The sequence below is a fragment of the Pecten maximus genome, chromosome 10 (assembly GCF_902652985.1).
Source record: "Pecten maximus chromosome 10, xPecMax1.1, whole genome shotgun sequence".
Taxonomy (NCBI): Eukaryota; Metazoa; Mollusca; class Bivalvia; order Pectinida; family Pectinidae; genus Pecten; species Pecten maximus.
In genome coordinates, this window is record NC_047024.1 from 18,266,160 (window position 1) to 18,292,587 (window position 26,428).

General features: G+C 35.0%; 1 protein-coding gene across 1 annotated transcript in view; it reads left to right on the plus strand.

The window, feature by feature from the left end:
• LOC117336430 overlaps nt 1–24,438 on the plus strand; it is a 49,381-nt gene extending 24,943 nt beyond the window's left edge. Inside the window, exons 2-3 of the mRNA XM_033896944.1 lie at nt 10,594–10,737; nt 22,081–24,438. Coding sequence (XP_033752835.1) covers nt 10,594–10,737; nt 22,081–22,301 — 365 coding nt within the window. The 3' untranslated portion in view covers nt 22,302–24,438. The remainder of the gene's footprint in view (nt 1–10,593; nt 10,738–22,080) is intronic.
• Nucleotides 24,439–26,428: the final 1,990 nt, after the last annotated feature.

A 26,428-nucleotide genomic window follows, 5' to 3' on the forward strand; every position in this document is an offset into this window, starting at 1 on the left:
TCGGGTAATTGCCTGGTACTGACCGTAGGTTGGTGGTTTTTCTCTGGGTACTCAAGCTTTCCTCCACCTCCAAAACCAGGCACGTCCTTAAATGAACCTGGCTGTTAACAGGACGTTAAAGAAAATAAAACAAATCAATTAATGCTAACTTTCCTGGTGTCTCCTTGATACCCATCGTCATATCATTCTAGTTCCTGCGAGGATAGAAACACCTAAGCAAACAAACTACCATACAAAGTGGGTACTTTTTAAAATGCTATAGATGAGTCATTGTATCGTAGGAATTCAGTGACACGCTTAATTGATATCAGGACACCTGTGTGTCTAAATATCCTCATTAGGTGTTACTTCCGCTTGTACTGCTTCTATTAAATGGCAAAAGCTCTTGAGAGCATTATTTGTTCATTGAAGAGAGTCATACTGAATATCTAAAATGAATATAGACACGTACAAAATGTTCTCCCTCATGGTAGAACAGGCGATTGCTTTCATTTCTTATAAAAATATGCACCTTTTCTTAGCCATATTAGGAACAGAAAATAACTGAATAGTTATCATGAGGAGTGCGTGCAATTTCACAAGCAGAAGGCTGGGTTATAATACAATGAAAATAGCCTAATCACTTAAATGTCTGGAACAGAAATGATATCATGTAATGTATTTATCTACCTCAATCTGACTCAGAACTTTGTTTATAAATACACATGTTACAGAAAACTGTTTCGATACATGCAATTTTCTATTCCCAATAGAAACAAAATGTTGTCAGTCAGATTGCATTACAGGACGGAGGGGATTCTCTGAACAACGTCAGAGCACTATTAAATGTATTGCAGGATTGTTTTTATCGGGAAAATAAGCCTTATCATCAACAAGTCACGCGCGCGCTTTCGTGATTGTCAGGAACAGTTGACTTTCGTGTGTTGATTTGACAGTGGACAGAAGACCCAAGATACCTTTTGTGTTTCTTATTGTCATTTTCTAGCAAATCACAAACAAGGATTTTGGAGCTAGAATAAATGAGCATTTAAAGCCTTCCTATTTTAATGACATTGACAATACAGCGGGTTAAAAGCGATGCCAGTCAACCCTTGCAAGCTTAGAAATATTGTAAATATAAATATTTGTATAGGTAAAGCTTATCATACGTACATGTTCGTTTCGTCTCCTAATACTCACTTAACGGTATTACAGCAGAATATTTGCATCGTCCAGATATACGCGGCTTGCTTAAAACGGCCCCATCTATGTATTATAAATATTGCTTCCATAGCATAATTCAAAGGTTTTCTTTTGCCCATTTGGCAATCTTTTGGGGTTTTTTTTAACTGACGCTGTTACACTCATTATTGTATACAAGTGAGTGGTGTGTTGTGCTCATGCGTTATAATATATAAAGCCAAAAAATTGTATATCCAGAATGCATGAGAGTACTTTTATAATTAATAATTCACACCTTCATGTACGTATTTCAGTGAAATCCAACTGCTATTGTTCATAAATATATAAATATATATTAATACACTTAATATATGTAAAAATCACAATATAAACAAAAAGAGTTACGGTGATGTAGCTTTAACATTATTAATGAATGCGTTTATTACCTTATGTAAGTACCAATTTATTTCAAGAACAAAAGAGAAACCAATACATCACACTTAAGGATGCTGAGGATATACCTGTTAAATCTACGCTTACTGAAATATCAACGTATTATGTAACATGATCATCACCACTATCCTTAAAAGACCACTGATTAATAAATCGACCCCAGAACAAAATACCAGGGATGGAAGAAGGAAGAAGATCGGGTGTCTTTAACAGCGATGGTAATACTGGCTGTTGATGGCATTTGTATTTCCTGCAACTTTTGCCAGTATTGCAAGGCTTCTTCTAAAACGCAATTGAGTTGCCGTGGGCAAGACATTTTTAACAGTTTACCAAGGTCAAATGTTATTTTTATCTATTATTTTTTTTATTTAATTTCATTTTAGTGGTGTTATCGCACAATGTATAAATGTTAGTTTTACTTAAAATGTTGTAAAGATTTAAGTTTATTATTCAGACTTATCGCACAGCTTCGTAGCTATCTGACGGTCTTGCTTGTGGTGCAGTAAAGATAATGTTAGGCGATTGATGTTGGAAAGTATCGGCTTTTCTGAAAGAAAACATTTTCTTTTGCATCTGTATTATTGCATTTACATGGCCCGATATCACAATAGCTCAACCTGCAGGCAGAATTATTTTTATTATTATTATTTGGCGATGAAGAATATCTAGCTACGTAGCATGCATGCAGGCTTATGAATAGTTTGTTGTTTCCTTTTTGCGACTGCAAGAAGCATATGAACTGCAGGTATATTATTTTTCCATTAGTATTCATATTGGTGTATACAAACTTTAAAAAATCTAATGCCACCAGATGTAATACTGCCATGAACTTTAGAGCACGATCTTCATAATTTTCCAGCATGTGTGAAGACATCGTAATGTGTTAATGGATAAGCTACATATATTTCGCATTGACCTGGTTGCGCTTTCATAAAAAAATTCTATGAACTCAATACTTCATATTTTCATATAAGATATGCAATTAAATCGTCAATAAGGATGAAAATAGTAGTAAAATCTTGTTATATTTCAGTTCATATCATTACTCAGATTTAAAATGTCTTTGGAATAATGATGGATATTACGATAGGAGGAATACATGTTGTTGTGTCTTTCAATTAATTAAACAAATTAACCTGCCTTGACCTATGCCAAGGCTTGTCGTAGCGACGCGAAATAAGGGGATTTTTTTACGATATTCGTCATATTTGTTGGTGAAACTCAAAAATTCAAAGTTTGGTTTGTTTTTGTTAAACGTCCTATTAACAGCCAGGGTCATTTAAGGACGTGCCAGGTTTTGAAGGTGGAGGAAAGCCGGAGTACCCGGAGAAAAACCACCGGCCTACGGTCAGTACCTGGCAACTGCCCCACGTAGGTTTCGAACTCGCAACCCAGAGGTGGAGGGCTAGTGTTAAAGTGTCGGGACATCTTAACCACTCGGCCACCGCGGCCCCTAAAAAGTCAAAGAAAGACGTGCAATGTTCTATGGTATTGTGTAACAACGTCATACGTATTGACACTACTACGAATTATTACGTCATCGAGGTGATAATACTTGGCACCAACGAAGCTATCGTAAACGTTCTGTTCGAAAAAACAATACCAAATAGTCTCGTGAATTTACTGCATTTCTTTATACAATTATACCTTTTACCTCCCTTCGATTTTGGACTATAATTACAATATTTGAAAAGACAAGGAAACACCGCTCGGCTTCTTTATCATATGTTCACGTCGGAATAGCGCGTGGCAAAAAATGTCATAAGATGTTTTGTTACCCTCATTAAAATTATATGCAATATAACCGATGTCGGTGTCTAGATATGTGTAGGTGTCAATTTATTTTAACGAGAAATTTGACCTGTACGTACTTTTACACTGGTTATGCTGTCCAATTTCGTTTCCCTCTTTAGAAATCACCATCCTATGTTTTGTAGATGTTTGTGATCACAGCATTGTCAAGAGGCTGATTTTAGAAGCCAACAGCGGTTTTTTTTATGACCGGCGTATAACATTTCGAAATCTCTCAATCTGTCAAATACATTTTCCTTATTGAAAAAATAATTGGTAAAATGATACACGGTATATATAGCAAAAGCCTATTAGGATGTATTGCTTATTGTCTGAGCTAACGCTAGGCAGCTACATTGCTAACATTTGGATCCAAGAGCTTAGAATGGCAGTGGTATTCAGAAGGACCTGTTATTTGAGTGGGTGTGGGATAGAGAGGAATGTAATTTCGTTACCGGGGTTAATACCGGATGTTAGCAAAAAAACAACAACAGAATCTTGGGATTGTTTTCGAACACGGCAAGCATTACTGCGGAACACTGTCACTATTTGTGCAGGGAAATTATGGCACTAAAGGCAAAGTTAGATAATACTTTCAGATAATATTGAGAGGAAAATTAAAGAAAATTGGGAATTAACAGAACAATTATCGGTAGCGATACAGCAATATAGTGATTGATATTATTGAAATTTAGTTTTATTTAGTTAAGAACTGATGTTAATAAGTGGCGTTTATTCCATGTGATATGTTATTATCACAGTTAAGTAGTAAGGCATGAGAGGCATACGTTCTACCAGCATTTTTACAAACACTTTGCGAAGTATTTGTTAAGTAATATTGATGATTGTCCGAGGTAAAAAAATAAAGTATCTTTTCGACTGGCGGCGATAACCAATTCAATAACACGATATATAAACAGATGACGTCACGCAATCATTAGATTTGTTGTCGCGTCGAAATCTTATTTCATTGCAACATCTTATAAACCATATCCTGAACGGTGATGCAATATACTCTTCTTTTGTCAACCGAGGGCTCTTGTCGTTTCGAATTTTAACTATGCATGTTTAAGCTTATAAACAAGTTGTACTGACCAAAAACGTTTGTACATGATATAATATAAATATGTAATATCGTTACATAATAACTATATATATATATATATGTATAAGTTTATATATAACATAATAACAAAAATGACGAAGGAGAGGCGGATTTGGAGCAGTGGTTTAAGCTTTGGGTACTTCTGGTTTGGCAATAAGGTGCCGTAGATCGCGAGTTCGAGGCCCAGCCAGGACAAGGGTCACTTAATTGTCTCCCTTCGTCATTTGTGTTACTACATTATGTTATATATCTAATTATTAGCATAATGTATCATACGTACTATGTGTTGTTGATCAGAAGGTGAAGATTTGAATTCCTTGTCGTAATGTTTGTATAAATTATTATATCAATTAAGACTGATGCTCAATACGTAGCCATAGCAATATTTAAAAAAAAAAAACTCTGCTGTGAATTTCCACACCTGTTAATGATTAACAAACCCATAACGAAACTGTGAAAGTGTTTAAGAACAGCCGTCAGAAGAATTTGACCCCTGTATGAGTAGTTCGTGTATTTATATCCTATACCTGGGGTATTCCGCATGAGGTCTATTTTAACATGTAATTTAATGGTTTTCTGGTGTTTTGAAGTTACATGTGTATGCTTGTTAACCACTTTGTTATTAAGTTTGTCTATAAGGATACACATCTTAGCAATGATGTTATTAGACATGCAAATAGTCGAATCTTCTATATAATTTGTCCTGAATTCCACATTCCAACGTATTCAATATCACATCTTATATTTAGCTTAAGCAGTTGCAGTACTTTTGCATATTTTGCAAATATTTTAGTGCGATATACAGGGAGGTTGCTGTTTAGAAGTGGAAAGTTAATTGAAAAGAATGGCTGTAAGAAGTTTAGATAAAGACTTATTGAACAACTGCTCGAGCAAGCAGTACAACGTTGTTAATTCAATATAAGATCAGCACCGCTCTCACACTTCAAGATTTTGGAAGATTTCAATTTTGACGAATTTGTCTTTAGACAAACCACACAATGTGAAAGTAGGGTTAATCATGTTGCCTAGCAAACCTTGTTCTTTTATAAGCAGGAAATTTAATATTGATGACAGGAGAGGACCAAATCATGATATGCCTTACCTGCACACACAGCTACAAATTTGTAATACTCAAGTGTTGTTTTGACATAAGAATCAAGAAATACAGACTGAATTTTTTTTTTTTTTTTTTTGGATTCAAAGCTGCTCATGATTTCTTCAGCATGATGGATCAGACTTTTTGGATTACATCTTCTCCGACAGTGATTCCCGTACAGCATGTTCTCGTTTTAATTATTACATAAAGATTCATTGATGCATATCCTTTAACGGAATCTATAAGAATATTAAAATTAACAACACATGTAATAGTAGTCCTTCGGTTATTCAGACCCTCTCGTAGCTTATTATTGTGAATGATGCAAAAACCGTGAGAGATACCTGTTATTAAAAATACGGAGGTATGCTAGCTTGGAAAAAAGAGTCATGAAGGATATTACTGATTTATTTTCAAAATTGGTCGAGCTGTTTGACCAATATGGCTATCTGTACGGACAGGCTTAAAAGTCCTATTAGTGCAATATCCGCCATAACTTTACGGAGTCGCCATGCAAATTTTCAAAGGTCACAAGGAACAGTTTTAGCCAACCTCTTTAAATGTATTTAACAAAGACAGGGGAAGCGAATACAAAACAATGCCTTACCTGCACACACAGCTACAAATTTGTAATACTCAAGTGTTGTTTTGACATAAGAATCAAGAAATACAGACTGAATTTTTTTTTTTTTTTTTTTTTGGATTCAAAGCTGCTCATGATTTCTTCAGCATGATGGATCAGACTTTTTGGATTACATCTTCTCCGACAGTGATTCCCGTACAGCATGTTCTCGTTTTAATTATTACATAAAGATTCATTGATGCATATCCTTTAACGGAATCTATAAGAATATTAAAATTAACAACACATGTAATAGTAGTCCTTCGGTTATTCAGACCCTCTCGTAGCTTATTATTGTGAATGATGCAAAAACCGTGAGAGATACCTGTTATTAAAAATACGGAGGTATGCTAGCTTGGAAAAATGAGTCATGAAGGATATTACTGATTTATTTTCAAAATTGGTCGAGCTGTTTGACCAATATGGCTATCTGTACGGACAGGCTTAAAAGTCCTATTAGTGCAATATCCGCCAATAACTTTACGGAGTCGCCATGCAAATTTTCAAAGGTCACAAGGAACAGTTTTAGCCAACCTCTTTAAATGTATTTAACAAAGACAGGGGAAGCGAATACAAAACAAAGTTCGAATATGATGGACACCTAATGGATTCTGTCGAGCCATTAGATCTTTGAACTTAACCTGTCATCTGGACGGCTTGCTGTAATGCCCATGCCCACGGCAACGATTACGTCGTCTGTGAGAAGTAGACATAGACATTACGTCTGCTTGGATGCATCCCAGAGAGTACAAGTTTTCTACTGAATCCAAGAGGTCATTGCAATCATATAGCACAGGAGTGCCGCCTTAAAGTCTGAAATAGTAGTCTTCTCTCGCTGTCTGTGGTACAGTTTACACAATGTGGGGTGTTAGTACGATGGTAAATTTTCCCTAAAACACGGACCTTCTTAGACGATCAGTGAGGTTGTATTGTTAATAGAAACATTGAATATCTCTACGGTTCCAGCAGAACGATAACCAATCACATGTCGTATTGAAATGAGTCTGTGTCCATTTTATCAAAATAGAAATATTATAATGGAATAGCGACCTGCTTATAGCAATCACATAAACGATTAATGCAAATTGATAACATATTGTATAGGGCAGCTTCTAAAGCATGGACGCAGTGTTATCATTAAAAAGGTTACTTTATTTAAAATCCATTTTAATACATACCTGATTTCTAAGTTATGTTTTATTTATATTTTTTTCTTTTTTTAATAGTAACACGAATGCTTCATACATTAGTGCTATCTTGATGTTTTATATACGGTCAAATGGCAAAAAGACATATGTTAACAAAGTTAGCTATGGCCAATAAAACAGACCACAAAGCGGTTTTTCCTTAACACCACTCCGACACATAACAATCTTCAAACATTCGCCATTTAAAGGATAGAAATAACTTTCCTTGTGATGATCAAATCTAGTACATGGCCTTGGGTGAGTGTAATTTCTTTTACACTCTTATCAAATATTAGGAATGATTAAGCTAAGATTACTGACGAGCACCAACATTATTTACAATGTAAATTAAGTTTGGATCAGTTTTGATAATGATCTTCTTTTGTTCGCTAACATGCTTTTCCAAAAAGGCAAATTGGCCTGTAAATTGAAACAAAGACCGTCATAAGCCATTGCATAACAATTGAATATATTTTGAAACCGGTGTAATGATTTTATGTCCTAGCTTATGAAGTTCAACTAATACAGATTACCTTCCATGTAAAATATGAACATCCGATGAAAAGAATTTGGCATTCATTACCCTCCATATTACAATTGTATATTGATAATGCTCGTTTTGCATTTTTCATATTTGCTCGCTAAAAAGGCTCGCAAAAATGAAAAATCACAACTCAAGTCATCAATCTTACATAAAAATAAACGAATGACAGATCTATATACAATTTAGAGGTCAAACGATGTTCTTTAACTCAATTACAAATCAACGAATCTGGTTGTTAACTTAAAACAAATTAAAATATTTCAAAATATAAGAAGCCGATTTCCGGCTCATTGTCAGAAATAAAATGATGCAGCTATATGCTATTCTACAATTGTATGCATGATTTGAAGACAACTTTATACCCTCTCAGGCCTTATTTCTGCATCTATATATTCTAACTCTCAAGAGTAGCAAAAATAAAAAATAGAAATTGCCAAAATATACAGAGGCGTAAAACACATTTGTATCTTGCATATCTGTCAATTACAACAAAGTTAATCATTTCAATGTTCACGTTTTACGAGCAACCTCATGAATTTGTCTAATCCTACACAGAGGATGTTTAGCAGTTGTCGAATATTTATGGACTTTTTGACGGAAGGTTGGAGTTTTAATGATTCCTAAAGCAGAGCGCAACACGACATAATGAATGCTCTTTAGGGCATGTCGCCAGCTCTGACAGAATTGAGTCGTTTTTCTAAACCTTAATAGTATCATTAGGTCCCAAGTATGCCGGTGTCACACTAAATCAGGTTCTACTAAATGGTGTTTTCCTCGAATAATTTGATTGCTAGTCCTAACGTTCTGCATTTTTTCTTTTTTCTCTCCATATAAATGTCACAGGGCAAATGCAATAAGAATGTAAATTTGATGTATTTCGTCAGCCTGTAATTGAATAAATAATAACATATTTCAGGAATTTGAAGCTCTTTTTGATTCGAGCTTCTGAAAATTTTCATAAGTTTATTGTTTTACATATGAATGCGTGACAGTCACATAGATATAACGGGCGTCTTGGCAAAGCAGGTATGTAGTTGAACATGTATGGTTCATTGAGAAAATCAACCGGTATTTTAAGATTTTCAATTAATCCCCTATCTAGATATATATATAGATATATAGATAGATATTTGCGGTATGGAATGTCTTCGTCAGTAAATAAAATTTTGAATCTGTCTAGTCAATTTAATGTTTGTATTCTACGAGTATCACTGTTTGTTAATATTTTTATGTAAAGAAGCTTTAATATGATCCTGATTACTGTATGTTTATAGGCACGCTAATGCAAATAAATGCGTAAATTAATTGTTCGGGGGAAATCAGGTGGGTATGTAATCATGGTGTCGCCAATCTTCCCTTTTGTAAAAACAACGTACTTTCCGATAACATATCAGACAGTTGTTAGCATGCATGTATTTTTTTTATTCTGAATGTCACAAGACAGTTAATGTTTACTGAATATAATATAAAACACTCTGTTGTCCCTTGAGACAAAGATTTCCAATCGAACACCAGACCTACGTTTGAGTACAGCTTGTAAGGTCATCCCCTGAGAGTGCTGATACATATCAGATGTAGCTAAAAGATATACTGAGCGTTGACAACAAAGATTCGAAAGAGCAATGTAACGAAATATATAGGGGATATAACTCCATCTTAGATGATTAAGAAAAACCCAAAATAAAGTTTTATATCATTTTTCATGTCAATGATAAGGTAATGCTTATATTTTTTTTATATCTAACTGCAGTTATATTATTTCGTTCGCTTTTTTAGAAAATTGTTTATGTTTTCCAAAATGTCAAAGATATCAAGTAAAATTGCCATGGTATAGGTTTAGTATTTTTTGCAACAAAGCAAATGTTGGCACAAAGATCAACCCTGTACATTTTCATGACAATATGTTCATTATTTCTTGTTCGTGTCGTCTCGAAATGACATTGCAAATCGATTTTTTATTCTACAGTTTCGCGGTTTAGACTATGAATGATTAATATTTTCTTTACAATATCTCGATCTCAAACTACTTTCGTTCCAAAATAGTAAAATCATATTTTAAATAATTAATATGTTCATGTATTCATGCCGTTGTCGTATGTATAATCCATTATTGCTACCGTACTTCCATGGTTCATTTTTCGCAATTTTGCAAAATCTTCAAAAAACCTTCTTTATCAAAGAAGATGGGATATGACTCATTTTTCGTTAAATATTTATATATGCTTTTTATCTATTTATTTATTTTTTTAATTTTTTTTTATATTGTGAAATGTTATTTTTAAAGTAACATTTTAGGTCTTTTATCTCACTGAAGATCCCTACAAGGACGAAACAGCTGTATTTTTCAGTTTAAATCGCCACCCTAGTAATGATTTTGATAATGTGACAACCTGGATTTGACCTAGATTCATATGACGGTTGGCTTTCGATGTAGCTAAGGACGCTTACCCTCCCGGATAACCTGGTCTTATACTCCTTGTCCATTTTCCAGTGTCTCTACGCAAATCTATATTGATAGTTCCTATCCCCCCACCCCACCCCTTTGTGTGTGTGTGTATTTTTTTTTTTTTATTATTATTTTTTTTTAACAATTGTGGTTTCATTATTATATCTGTGTTCTCTTCGTGTTTACAGTGTCCAGCATCCGATGCTATGAGTGTGAAAACGGTGTCAATCCAGCATGTGGTAAATACTTTAAGGCTTACCAGTTTAAGGCAAAGAAATGCGGTGATGGCAGCCCTTACTTCAAGTGTGCTCTCCAGCGTCAGACCGAACCAGGTAAGGATATGATAACAATCCATTATGTCTAAGTATGGACAGTCAGGCTACTGCACGCAGAGGGCTGTAATGTGATCTCAACCGAGAAAAAAAAAGCTACAGTGTTGCTGTATATATCTATGTAGATGTAGGATTGGTTAGCTGCAGCTTCATAATTGATTTTTTCTGGTTCCTCATTAAATCTGGAGGAAATATTCATGTCATACTGGTTTCCAGCCTATGAATTCAAATTGATATCTTCTTTGCATTTTGTTTTAATTCTTCTGCGAAAATAAGATGCATGTTTTCACGAGAGACACGCCTTTTCGCCTTGAAGATGATAATTAAGATTCATTTGTTTTTAAATGGAAACCTTTCAAACAATACATCAACGAATAAAAAGCGAATCTTTAATGCGTATTATTCATTGATTTCTGTGCAGAAGTAACATGCTGATAAACAATGTCAAAAACACCAACAAGATAGATATAAGAGTTATTTGACAACATACATCAAGTGAGGTGGTCAAAGATTATGGAAAATAAGTGTCTTGAGTCTTAAGGTTGGTTTGAACGAAATGCAGACATGCATAATCACTATATAATCTTCTGCACATTGCTTATAGCATTGGTATAGAGTACAGTAAAATTCGACTTATTCGACGGTTCAACTCTTCAAAGTTGCATAATATAGGAGTCCAATGAAGTTAACTGGATTGTCGAATCCATACATAATATTTGCAATTTGCTTCCGAACTGAATTCATTTTAGAAACTTTTTTGTTCTTCTAGTGAATTATTGCGATATTCATTGATTCCATTGTCCTTTTGCTATTGACAACCATATATAAGTACGATTGGGAACGTGTGTAATAAAAAATATTAACTCAATATATATGTCACCAGTAGCGTCAATTGGTAACATTTAATTGTACACCTGTGGAAACAAAGTCTGTCGGTAGATTGCAGTTTGAGAGTGAAAAAAACCCAGTGAAAATTGGAATATTGACATCGGAATCGGAAAATATAGACAATGTAAGAAAAACTAGAACTTGTGGACATTCAGCTGAGGAAAGTACGTGAACATTGTGACTGTTATTGTAGGGTCTGGAGCATATACACTCGCATTATTCGTCTCAACATTATTCGCATCATCGGTGTTTCATTCAATTTGCTTACTAAATAATTTACTAAATGTTATTACTAGTGACTCCATCCCTTCATTTTCTTGTTTGAAGGTTAAATGATGTGAAATTTATATACATGTTGTAATTGTATAGGTTTAATGGCATATAAGAGCACACGGGTACTCAAAAGACAGTAACCCCGATATTTACAGTGCGCTGAGGAACCCCACCTGGGGATTTCCCGCCCTTTTACACCTGGAATCCTAAGTCATTCTATTTGCAGTAGGAATTTAAATTTGTGTTTTGTTTTTGCTTTTGTCAAAATCTCAAGACCCTACTCTATATTCTCGTATATAGAAAGTATCCATTCCATGTGTTATTTACTCAGGAAAACAGCTACAAACCTCAGAAACACATTTTCCTCAGGGATTTGGTTCAGATGAAACACCAGCTGATTGGCTGATTTAGTTGTGTTCCTTAAAGAAAGAAAGGAGCAATCGCGACTAAACAAACAAATCATCCAATGTATTCGTGCGATGTTGCAATTTCGGAATTTTGAGGAAAAAAAGACTTAATTTGAAAGTATTCTATTGTGAAGACGTTCATCATTATATAATTTTATACTTAACACTGACTTTTAGACAAGTTCGTGTATAAACCCATCATATACTGTAGTTGACATTTTACGAGATTCAAAGTGTGTATTTGAACTTATTTTTCCATCAGAAAAAGTTACAAGATAACTTAAAATATCACCAGGAGGCCAAAAATTATTAATAAACTACGCATTAACACCCAGTTTAAGTTGATGATTTTAAAAGTTTTGAGAAATATACTTATTGTAAACGAATTTGTAAAACGCACTGTCGAGGAAAAGGGAAACCAAAAAAGGGGGGGCATTACTGACATTCATCGTCAAGATCACACGAAATCGATCCTCTTCATATACGCCAAAGAATCAATATAAGTATGATAAGACCTATCGGTTTTTCCATTAGTTCCTTAACAGTAAATTTCTCCCATAACACTCGAGGCTATCGGAAGAGCTTCGCTGGAGACCATTAAGCACTACATGTACAGCTTAATCAAAATATCAAAATATGTTTCCACTTTGATTTATTCTTAATAATAAATCAAAATCGTTATGGCATTTTCATAGCCGAAATTGCTCAAATCCCCCGATAACTAGTTTAAATTATGAGTTAAATACAGTGATACCGATTTAAGTTCTTCTTATTTTGTTAAGCTTTGTATGCATTAACTCTTTGTATCAAGGATTATGCATTTTTTTCCGCAAAGCACACAATTAGGCAAATGTCTGTCGCCCTTACAAGACAAATGCGTTCTTCATGGTTATTGGACTGAACACAAAACGCACAATTAAGCAAATGACGTTGTTCCTAATAACACTAATGTGTTTTTGTTATGGATATACTGAGACTTACATACCAAATCAGTCATTTTGATTGTATGATGAACAGTTCCATTCTGTCCACATCGAGCCCCAATCACTTATAAGTGGAACACAATGCATGTATCCCCGTCTAGGTCTTGAGCCATTCCATGAAATCCATTTAATAGACAATTCCTTATAACGAACCTGCGCGGTCAATCTCTCAATAGACAGCTGACGAAGGATACTCGCACGTAGGGTGATAATGCTTTCAATCATGAAAAGGCGTGTTACTTTGAATACTCATTAAGTGGGAAAACGGTCTGTAGTAAAAGTTCTTGTCAGACCCGGGCGACAAGAATGGGCCAGAACTGCTGCGTTTCCATTGACATATGACAGCGCATATCAAGTTAATGGAACTGACTAGCACTTCCGGGAAATAAAGACATCGTCATTCTTCGATGCTTAAGGATAGCATTTACAAGTATTAACTAAAAAGTCCAAGAAACTTGTTGGTTCAACGCCACTTCAATCTTGATTTTTGTTTATTCTTAGAGATGGCAAAGTGTGATATAAGCGCCTGACATATGCTGCCTTTAAGAGAAATTTGTTTTATTTAAATGGTTGAGAATTAGCATTTGAAAATCCTTTCTTATTTCTTATGTATTACTTGTAAAATTATTTTGAATTGAAAATCGTATTATTGATTATCGACGGAAATTTCGTCGACCAGGGTGTACAATCAAACAGAAACGGTTTGAAACACATGTGTTAAATAAGGTGTATATAAAATCATATACGTTCTATATCGGCCACAATTTACGTTGTCGACACTTATTGTATATGTATACATACATGATGCATCTGGTGCATGTTGACATGGAAAAACCAAAATAATTATTGTTGATGAATATAAAAACTTTAAAAAATGAAGGACTAGTAGAATAAGAAATGCATTTATCATTCAAATCCAAGGCTATCTATTTGATTTGACAACAACACAAAAGAAATGATAATTATGTACAGAATCTTAAATGAGTTTTTATTTCATATGATCGTTTTACAAAACGAGTCTTAGAAATTTTCATTTTGAGAGCCCTGGTGACCACGAAATTAAACTTCGAGACGAGCTATTATCACAAATTATTTTGATTTTTTAAAAAGTCAAAACGGGGAAGACAAAATCAAGCAGGGACAGCCCTTTGTCTGTGCCATTTCTAGTTAATGGCGTAATGGCATTAACCATATTATGACGTCACAATGGATTTCTGACTGGCACATACAATGAAAAATGTTCAGGAGTATATTTAGCTAGTGGCATATGCGAATGATTACCTGGTTAGATACACAAGATAACAGGCTGCTTACATTTTATGTATGTGATAATGCATTTTTACATTATGTTCAAAAGGCATATTTCTTGTACATATACATTGTACATTATACATAGGTAGTATAAGCATGTAAGTGTATATTAAAGGAACAAAATTACCAATTAAACGCAGCGGTGATAGACAATACCAAATATCTGGGGACGACAATATGTAGCAAAATGAAATGGAGGATATCTAGTAGTGTCTTCAGTTATACCAAACATATTTCACCAGTGGGACTGACGTTTTGGTATTTTCCACGAGTGAAACTTATCAAAATGCTAGCCATAAGAGTGAAATATCTGATATTACTGAAGATAATGTTAGATATCCTCTATTTCATTAGGTTATACAGTGTCGTCCGTTTATTACATTTTATAGAAAATTCTGCCAGAGCATCTTTAAATATCTCCAATTGTCGTTTGCAAGCAGTGCTTTGATTGGTCAAATAAGAAAAAGTATTATTTTCACGAATTGAAAATATAAGAAAAATATAAATAATTTCCATGATTTCACTAGTAAAAGTTTAATAAATTGATGTTTATATGCATTCTGTACATGTACATAACCAGTTATCAGCTCCTTTGTACACGACATAATATGAGACTATCCGCAAAAATAACATGACAATATTATACATTTTAAGTATGTAGCGACAAATAGAAAAATTAGCATGTTGTGTTAAATACTTAATTGATTATGTCATAAATTGGTATCACAAACATAAAAAAAACCAAACTGGGAATAAAACCACCGTAAAATATAACTTGATGGTGGTATATGATAACAGCGACATAACACGAAAGTCTACATCAGCGTCGTAGTTAGTGATGCATCCAAACTAGACTTGGATAACAATACAGTCTGACGCTCAATCACATTTACTGCTAGTCCGTGTCAGTCAACGACGGGAGTTTATTGTGTAGTGTAGACAGTATAGACGCGGGAGGTTCAGACACGACTGGTGCCACAATCTGGTCTAGCAAGTATGTTGCATTATCTCGTTCTTTGCATCACTCATCCATTTATGTGTCGCCGACGACACTCTTGAACATTTCGGGAGACAGGGCGCTCGTAAAATGAAACGCTCTACGTTTCAAAATGTCGATGGATTTCATAATATGTGTGTTGTAAGATGGTGACATTAGGTGGTGTTTTCAGTGTTAGCTATGTGTACATTCTAATGTATTAGAGGCCGCAAAGAACTTCACTAGATAATAACTCCTTACACGTCACGGTTAACAAAATGCTTGGCAGCATGAGTCAGCCTCAACAAAAATCTTGTCATGGTAATGAAATACCATGTGGATAACTGCAGTACCAAGAATGTCTCTGCATATCTCAGCAGTCGCAGACCAGAATAAAATTTAATTCTCGGTTATAGTTCTACAAATTAAACATAGGTCTAAAATTTCCTAAACGATTCGCCTTGGGTTCTTCGACGTAAAATTAATAGGTTAAAAATGGACACAAAGGTGGTATTTTGTTGTTTATAATTTGCCATCGGTGGCTTTTCTCTGGGTACTCCGCCTTTCCTTCACCTCCAAAACTTGTCACGTCCTTAAATGACCCTGGCTTATAGGACGTTAAACAAAAACAAACAAACAAACAAACAAACCGTCGAATAACATTCTAAAAATGAACCATTCTTGTAAAAGGAGCGAAAAGATATTGCCTAGGACTACCTTCAATGGTTATAAAGTTAATTAAAGATCTGCTGTTATTTTCAAAGTGTCCCGTTGGTATCCTCTATCCATCTATCTATCAGTTCATTACCTTATTTTGACCTTCAAAAGAAATGGGCTAAACCTTCTAACGCAAAACCCGTATATCATTATTGTTTGCATGTTGTTTATTTTTTTTTTTAATAGATGGCGCTTTGATTTTGACGTCAATCGATCAGAAAACGCATTTCAAATCCCCAGTGCGCAGGTCGCCGGAAGCCATTCCTTTCAGGTCACAATTCAATGTGTGGTTTCTGGATACCAAACTTGTAATGATACAACGATAAGCAACCACCAGTTTAAACGATCACATGATAATTGACAAAAAAACGATGTATTTTGAATAAAACGTGTTCAAATTTTTCGCTCTCTTATTCAATATATAGTAAGCGCAAACCGATGTAAACCATGCTGAAAATAAATTTAAGTGAATATTGACCATGGCAAATTGATAAAAATTGATAAAAAAAGTTATAACAAATTTTGGAGGAATATGCAGAAGTAGATAGAGTATGTAGGCAAAGTGCCACTAAATTCTCAGGTGATCAATATATTTCCCCTTTAATTATGATAAGCAAGTTCTCAAAGACATTATGTAATTCTTTATTTAATATACATATTTACCTTTTCGGATTGATACAATATCGATTTTGATATTTTCTGTTTTATGACTCAAGGAAACATTTAAATCACGAAAAAGAAAAACATGTCAATCAATTAGCTTTAAATTTACATCTTCTAAATTTGTCCACAGTAACTAAAGTTCATTTTGTCAAAATTTCACTTTTGGAGGGTATTAGAGGGAGCAGACGATATGTAAAGATCGAAGCATTCCTGTTTACGAAAGTTGGGTATATATTGGTGACATTTTCTCCATCTCTTCCTGTCTCTTAACATCACTGACGAGTCATACTTGGCCGAAACTACTGTATGATGTCCCTAACATCACTGACGAGTCCTACATGGCCGAAACTGCTGTATGATATCCCTAACATCATTGACGAGTCATATGAGGCCGAACCTATTGTATGGCGTCCCTAACATCACTGACGAGTCCTTGAAGGACGAAACAGCTGTCTGACATCACTAACATCACGGACGAACCATAAAACTACGAACCAGTTGTATGATGTCTCTAACATCACTGACGAGTCATAGAAGGACCAAACAGCTGTCTGACATCACTAACATCACTGACGAGTCCTAGAAGGACGAACCAGCTGTATGATGTCCCTAACATCACTGACGAGTCATAGAAGGACCAAACAGCTGTATGATGTCCCTAACATCACTGACGAGTGCCAGAATGACGAACCAGTTGTGAGATGTCCCTATCATCACTGATCCTAGAGGGACGAGCCAGTTGTGTTTAACTGTGCTTAGCTTTACTGTACATGTATCTTGTTCTTATTTGTATTGAAATGTGATTATATCTTGGATGTCTTTTGAACAGTTCTTTGGTATTATTTGGTATTATTTAATAATTTGGTCTAGTATTCAACTCATATCATTTATTTTATCAAGTTTATTGCTATCTTATTATCAAGTTAACAATACCTTTCATCCTTCCCAATATAAAATACATGAAACAATTAGGTTTCAAACAACATCCTACAGTTTTTCAATTTCACCAAGACTAAACCATCGGTACAAGTACACTTTCTACATTTGTCGAACAGTCAAGCATTAAGTATGTATTTCATTTGCGGTGAAGTGTGTTTTTCGAGTTTAGATTCACATTTAAGAAGCTGATAGAGGATCATTTGGAAACAGATGATCCTACATGCTAAATGGTATGTAAATTATACAAATTGCATTCTATTTCATAAATGGAACCTGATAGGTAGCTGAAATATATCGCAACCAGAGCCTGATAAGTATCTGTAATAGACCGCATTCAGACCTGATAAATACCTGTATCATGTCGTCTATACTATAATTATTATGTCCATTATATATCCAACTGCTTTAATTGACATGGCATCGATAGCTTATACAATATTCGCTAATTCGTCGACTATATGTTAATATAACAGTTTTTGAAAATTTTATTATTTTACAACAACTGCAAAACAAGTTTACTAAAACTGGATGGATCCCTAGCCTAGTCATGTTCGATCGGGGAATCGAACCCCGGTCGCCTAGTTGAAAGCCAAGTGTGTTACCTCTGTGCCATCCGACCACCCACCAACTGTTTTATGGCGTGACAATATGGGCTGTGTAAATATATAGTATCCATCAGTATTCTGATGGCTTTACTTGGTCTTAGTGCTGTATTTAAGAACGGTAATATGTTAATGAAAATAATACTATTAATAGTAACTATTTTAACAAACCGTTTTCATAACTTCGCCTCCACGTCTACATATTTGGCATGTTATCGCGTGTACACAGGATCTATTCGTGATTCATATACTAAATGTCAACAGCGAAAAAGAAATGTCTTATGAAGCAATTCGCAATATGAAGTAACACAGCGAATTTGTGCTATTAAAACATTTATATATACATTTACATAACAAGTCGCTATATACAATTATTAGAACGAAGTGTGATTATAAGATTGTAAATGGCGTCCGTCGCGTGGCAGTCAGGACGTCACAATTGCAACAATGACAGTGACGACCATTTGCCGCCTAATGACAGCTCGATTCAAGTTCCACACTTCTGTCAATAAATCAATATTCATAATAGACTTATAATGTACATATGACAGGAAATTGTGTAGGGAATGTAAATGTAATCGCCTAACCAACTTGCCGTGATGTTTTAGGTCATTCATAGTCCTGATAGACACCCAACAGTACGTTGCAGGGAAATATTACGCATGACGCTAGTACCGTGCAATATGCTATTTGTATGCAATGCTCCGTCATTTACTATTAAAACGATCTAACACCGTTCAAACACAGTCGAATGCTATAATAATATTTAAAATAGATGTTTCTTGTATTCTTATATAATGTTATCTTGAAAGGGGGATCTAAGGAGATGAGACAGCAAGGATGAAGCACATTTCTATCTGAACACACCAATAAAAAGTAACTGAGAATAGTTACGACTCATTTTCAACCGAGCCTTCTAGAAGTGTCTCTGTGAATTACAGGATATCGAAATCACTCATAATCGTATCGAGAAATGCAAATTCATCTTCTTCTTCTTTTCATTTTTTTTTTTTTTTTTTTTTTTACAATTAAACTACGAAGGGTTTAAATCCATGTCACTGACATTGCTAGGACTTGGGTAACTTTCAGTGTCTCCAAAGAGAAGAGAAATAATGAACAGACAAGTAAAGTCAATACTAAAGACAAATATGATAAATTGAATAATTAACAGAAATTCAGTGTAATTTTGGAGGCAGTACAGAACGAATACATACCCCTATAAAAAAAACTTTCGATTGATGTGATAATTATATGCTATCCATTCTCACATAGAAAATAAAAAGTTTAGTGAGTAGTGGGCATCTATCAAAAAGCAATCAGCTCCATAAAAAAGTAGGGATAGAATGTAAGATAATATATGAGGGACAAATTGGCAACATAAACAGCGCTAAGTCAGAGATGGAATTGACTTAGATGTCCTAGGAGAGATAGAAGCCGGGGAAAATCACAAAAAGTATAGCAGATATATTGATATATCGTTTACGTGCGCAATGGAGATTAGTCTAAGTATTCCTCCAAATAGCCGATCGTAGATCCAGAGAAATTACAAGAAAATTAGAAAGAGAATAGATATTTCAATGAGAATGGAACTGAATGAAAGTGCCAAACATATATTTGCACGTCACATTAAACAGATGCATTAAGTTATTTTCTACCACAATACGCTTTGTTAATCCACTCTCAAGTCATTGTATAAATGTACCAACGGTGGGATATAATATTATATATGGTATATTCCACTAGTGGAATATAACCTTCTGGTCTTTTGATTGGTAAAGAATTCGAACTTTGACCCGAGCAGCAATTGTTATTGACGTCATCAATAATCGAATGACGTCACATCACAGCGTCCTAGCCGTCACCTTTGCGCCTTATTTGCATACGCGAAATAAGACTTTTGTTTCGTTTCCCTTTGATTCAAGCCGATAATATTGTGGTAGAAATAGGTCACATGACTCATGATTTTTGGATATGGAATTTATTTCACACTCATAAGTTATTTTTTAAAAGTTCTAAAAGACACTCGTACAAGTACCATCTGTCACACTCGTTCACATCCTCGCTAATTCACATATAGTCTCATACACATCATAACGAAAACATGTGTTGCCATTTGTCGTATATCAGTACAATACCTTAAACCCTTACGCCACTGCTAATGTGGCGACACAAGTCCTGCCAGATCGTGTTGCCGTCGACTTATTTACGTCCTTGACAAGGAGAATGCCTTAATTTGCAACATGATATCTTTGGAGTGTCCCTATATGGGTGCATTAAATATCTTATTTCAAAGTGTTACCATACAAAATGTTTGTGATGTGTTTTGCCACTCAATAAACATAATTACCTGCCGTTGTACACCAGCGGTATAATATTGATCTATCACAAATATCTCTGATGATTAAACCTATCATTGCTTGTATTGTGATATGCATTGCATCTGATGTCTAATAATAGCTTCCGTGTGATAAGTTGTGTGTTTTCGCAGTAACATAATAGATAAACTGCGAAGATGACCTTAATCTAAAAGATTAGCGAAGAGTTTCAAACTGGGTTTCGGTCATTTCCGACTATAAATGTCGACCGTACATACATATCTATGTTTGATGGTGCATTTCATTTGAACGCACCGTAATGTGATTTAGTGTTTCCAAGATGGCACTGATGACAGACTGATTTGTCGTTTTCAGACTTTCTCTGGGGCTATATCAAGAATCTAATGTAACATGGTTTTTCTGGCAACACTAAGAGGCCAGCGAAAACAGCCATTAATGTTTTCCGTCAATATATATCCAAATTCATATAAGATTACTTGTGAAAATTTTAATGGTGGTATTTTGATGGATGGACTAAAATGTTGAAAAAAATCAAATTGTGTACATCACGTTTCGTAAATACAACATGTACATGTTCAATCTGAAGTTACAAAAGATGGGGACAACATCCGAGGCTTACCAACGATTGTATATGTTTCTAAAAATTACAAATATGACGATTTCAATTGGTATCACTTTACGATTAATTTGAACGAGATATGAACTATCATCTTGAGGTTTAGACAAGTATTTAAGTATTAGAGAGAGCGCGTTCAAGTTTGGTATTGAGTATTCCAGTCGAGTTTCTTTTGTTTTGTTGTTGTTTTTTTTAGGTTTTCTGGGGTTTTTTTCACATGACGTAACATCATTCTTTCATTTTGACCTGATGCATTAATATTGATACAATGAATTATATGAATAAAGATGAGACGTTAGATCTGAGAGGTTCACCTGGGGTAGGTTGTCCTTATCCGCTATACCAACAAAATGAGTTTTTTTTCTTACCTTTTAAGATTTGGGTACAAACTAACAATGCCATTAAGAAGTTAACTATTGATTCAATAGGTTTTTTTAGACACCGTACAAATTACATACTGCTGAGAGCGAAGTTCTTATATGTTGTTAAACATTATATGTTTAAACTATTTTTGTACACGGTTTAACAAACTGTTTTATTTTAATGTTCACTTCGTTTTCACGACGATAATATCCTGATAACTCGTACTTATTTTGTTAATATTATACTAATCATTGTTTTTGTTGTTATAGATGGTTGGGTCGGGATCGCTCGAGTCTGCTACGAGATGGGGACCTTGTATGGCCTTAACGAGACGGACGGCTGTAGAGAATGGACAAATGATATCGGCTTTACCGCCCTCTACTGTTTCTGTTCGACGAACTTCTGTAACAAGGGCAGTAATTCATCATCAAGCATTTTGCTACACCTGACAAGTGCCATAGGCCTTACGTATTATTTCTTGTTCCACTAGCTGGTGACGCTGTGATGGTATTATTCTTAATCTGCAAGGCAGTCAAACTTGGTGGCAGTTGCCTGCAATAAGAAACATTCCGGACGACCAAAGAAAGTTGTGAAGTGTTTGTTTCGTCTACGGAACTCACGGAGTCGGATTCAATGGTTCATTGTGTGCTCTTGTCAAATGATACCGCCTTTCACGGAAGCCCTGAGAGTCGAAGTTTGATATGTTATCATTTACGTCTGAAATAGGTGACTTTGCACCCTGGGGCCCTCGAAACTAACATAGAAAGTGAATACGTGTGTGTCTGTTGTTGTAAAAATGGGGTACACGGCGCTACAAACGACAGTGAGGCGTATTGTAACATTTACCACTGCACAGTGGTACTAAAAGGTTAAAGAAGGATCTGTGATGTGACGCCATCGACTACAGTTAATCAGAAGAAGGGCTGGATGCATCAGTGCAGTTTGCGTCAATTGAAGAAGAGGCGCCACGATCAAAAAAGCGAGTGAAGTGAGTCCAGTGAGTGTTGGCTAAAGCCAGGTGAACAGGATGGCAATGCATGGCTAAATGACAATGGCATTGATTACAAATCTATGACTTAGATGCAATAGTTTGGACACTGTTTATTGCTGTAACAACCGGAAGTGACGTAATAATGCAAAGCGTTATTATTGAAAAAACCGAGAAGATGAAACCTTTTGACCTGTGCATTGGAACAATATGACAATGTGGTCCGATGTCCCATCCTGATTTTAAAGCTATATGAAATCTCATATTGCTAGGGTATCCCAGAACATTTACTAGAAATCAACTGGAAATGATGCCCTGTAATACAAGCCAAAGAAAGATGGTGCTGCCATCATTCGTCTTAACGCAGGATTTATACATTAATCACCGGTGCGGGATTTTCTCGCTTTGAGTTTGTGCGCATTTACGATGATCATAGATGACGCCAGATGTCATTTTTGTGATAAGGCACTTAGAATGATAAAAGGTAGTCACTTTGAATAAGTTTACCTGAAATATAAGTTGAACTTCCTCTGATATAAGGGGGAAAGGTCGTACGAGTATAATTAGATGCGAAATATTTGTGGTACGTGATATTTCAATTGAAATTTGACCAGCTACTAGATTGATACACTTTTACATATGAACTTGAGCCACAGGGGCATGGCAATCGATCACATTATATATGTTTGACCTCTCATGATATGTGTGAGACGTTTAGAGAATTTAGTTCCTTACTAGACAAAAATACTCAAAGGTGAACATGAATATTGGTCATCAACTGGAGATTGTTTTTTATTTATTTTTTTTATAAAATGCATTACATTCTCTACATATTAAAAGATGTCCAAACACGCATTCTGTGATCAATTTGCAAGTCCCTGTGTTTTTACCCACCATGTTAACCCATCCGTCCGGCATGTGACTATATACTTCATTTGAGCTTGTTGTGGGATGTACGTCGTTGAAAAGGGAAGTCAACTATGCAGACTTTTCTCGTTCAATTCAGAACGGGATAGAACCAATGTTCTATTTTCCTTCGTCCAATGACAAGTGAGACGAGTTCTTGCCCTGTTTGACCATTGAACTGTGGCTGCCTTTCATATTTGGCATCGCTATTTAGGTATATGAAGACATATGCTTTTACCAACAGGCACAATTTGTTCAACCTACAACCAAGTTACAACCTTGACATAGACAAAATTTACTGAGTCATCTTTTTGACAAATGCTCTTATTTCGATTTGACATGAAATATTTTGCTTTCTCCAAATCTACCAGCATGCAATTTCGAGCAAGTCCATCTTTTGTGACGGAGAAGGTCATCTCCATGTTTCTTCTGTATTTTCTAATTCATCTTCGGAAAGGGGATACGTCAATTTGCTCACAAAGGATAAACATATACTCTTTGTGATAAAAACAACAAAATGAAAGAAGGATTAATGTCTTGAACTTTTAGCACTGAGTGTTTTCCATTTCAAAGAAGGTTTGCAAAATCGATGGAGCGCTTAAAATGCCTTCAACTACCAAAACACTCTTACAAAAAGCGTTGAAATGATATTATCAAGTTTGTGTTTACAAGTATAAAATTATTGCTGTAAATAATTATTGAGAACACAATTAAACATAAATATTATATGTACTTAATTTGTTCAGTTATGCATTTGGTTTGTATTTCATATTAATATTCTTTATATTAACTTTGTATAAATTGCTGAGTTGGCATGCTCCCAACGTATTCTATCACATAGAGTTAAACAGTCATGTTTTAAATATATATTTTGCATGATTACATGAAAATTGAACTACTAGAACTACTTTTTTTTTTCTTAAATAGTGCAATTTGATTTTCCTGATTTGGAGTTCTTCTAATAAATGTAAAATATTCCACGAGGACCTCGCCATAGGGATGAATAACCGGATTTTTTAATTAGACAGTAACTCGGTAATTGATATAATGACACACGTTGCTGTTGTTACACTCTACCCACTGCATGAACCTGAGGCGACTCGTGTGGTGTACTCTCTTGAAAATATGCTGCATTTGCTAAGAGGAACAAAAGCGGTCAAAATAAATCTGTTGAACCGTTGGGAATCTGGGGACATAGGTATTTTCTTTAGATTCTTACTATTATTTTCTTTCTCTGTGGCTTTGTTGTCAATGTGTCGCTTTTCGCATAACGTAAATGTTGAGTCTAACTATTATCAGTTTAATTTTCAGTTTCAATTGGTGGCAAAATATGATTATTTCGTTCGTTGTCAGCATATTATTACCGGTGTATAGTGGTTGTGGCGTGGGGGGAGACAATGTCGAGGGGACTGAAAATTTCATTTCAGATTGATAACACTATAATAATCGTCTGCTATTGGTCCCCATATTCCGCATACACCGTATTGTTAAATATGGTCTTAACAGTTAGATTTTAACACACAAGCTAGAATAAGGCGTATCTCTGCTTGTAGATAAGATCCTTAAGTGTCCCAAAACTAAAAACTTCACAAAATTCCACTTTGGAATATTATTTTTAATTTGGTTACGCTATACAATAAATATGAAATAACAACAAATTTCACTTTCTAAATGTGTCGAAAGATTTTATGCATTTACATTAATCACATTGGAAGAACTTCGCGTACATATTCGTACATTGTATACCTACATGTAACACAAACACAAGAGAATATAATAATCATACTCTTTATTCCTTTAAATATTATTTAAGATAGGCAAGATGTAATCAACATTTCTTCAGATACAATTGATGGATGATCGGCTGACCATTTCGCCAAGATCTATTTTAACAGTGTTGTGAATGAAAATCGACAGACGAGTCCTTGAATAAAAAAAAGTGTTCAAGAATACACTCAACGGTAGACAAAAGCAGCCACAAGACTGCTCACCAACGTCTCGTTCGCCTGAATTATCTGATGCGTGATGTTGATTTCATGTGAAATGGACATCGCCTTTACGTGTACACAAATACAGTTCGCCTGCTTGACTCGATGTAGCAGGAGATCGTTCTTATTATTGTGACAGCAGGCTTGTCAGCGTCTGGGGTTCGGAGGGATACAACATGTTCCGTGATGTTATCGCTAGCCTTCGATCAGTAGCGATTTGTAGCAATGTCATACTTCCTCCATCTCTACCATGCATTCATCAATGTACATGTATTACTTCAGCAAAGCGGCCTCTCGATTCTTCTCGAAACAGAAAGAAACTCAAGGGGATTTAAATAACGCTTGACATGGATTTCAACTAGTTGGAGCACAGTACATGTTTACGTATGACGTCATTCTTCGGAGTATACAGCAATTTCCTTACTGCACATGAGTTATATTATCCAAATGACAAACTGTGCATTGTCTAAAATCGCCTTAACATAAAAAAAATAATTTTTTACATGTAAACGTTGTCGGTTATACATGATAGACTTACGATTTCAAAGCAATAGACAAGTCTTTCAGGCTTAAACTTTCAAATAATATCACGTAAAATATTGAAAAGGCAAAAATTTAATACCCCTCTTTGTCACAGGCCAAGCTCTTTATTTATGTTTATTAGACTGTACTTTCGTTACATAGACTCTACTCTGAGCACGTGATCTCAAATATAAAATAAATGCATTGACTAAC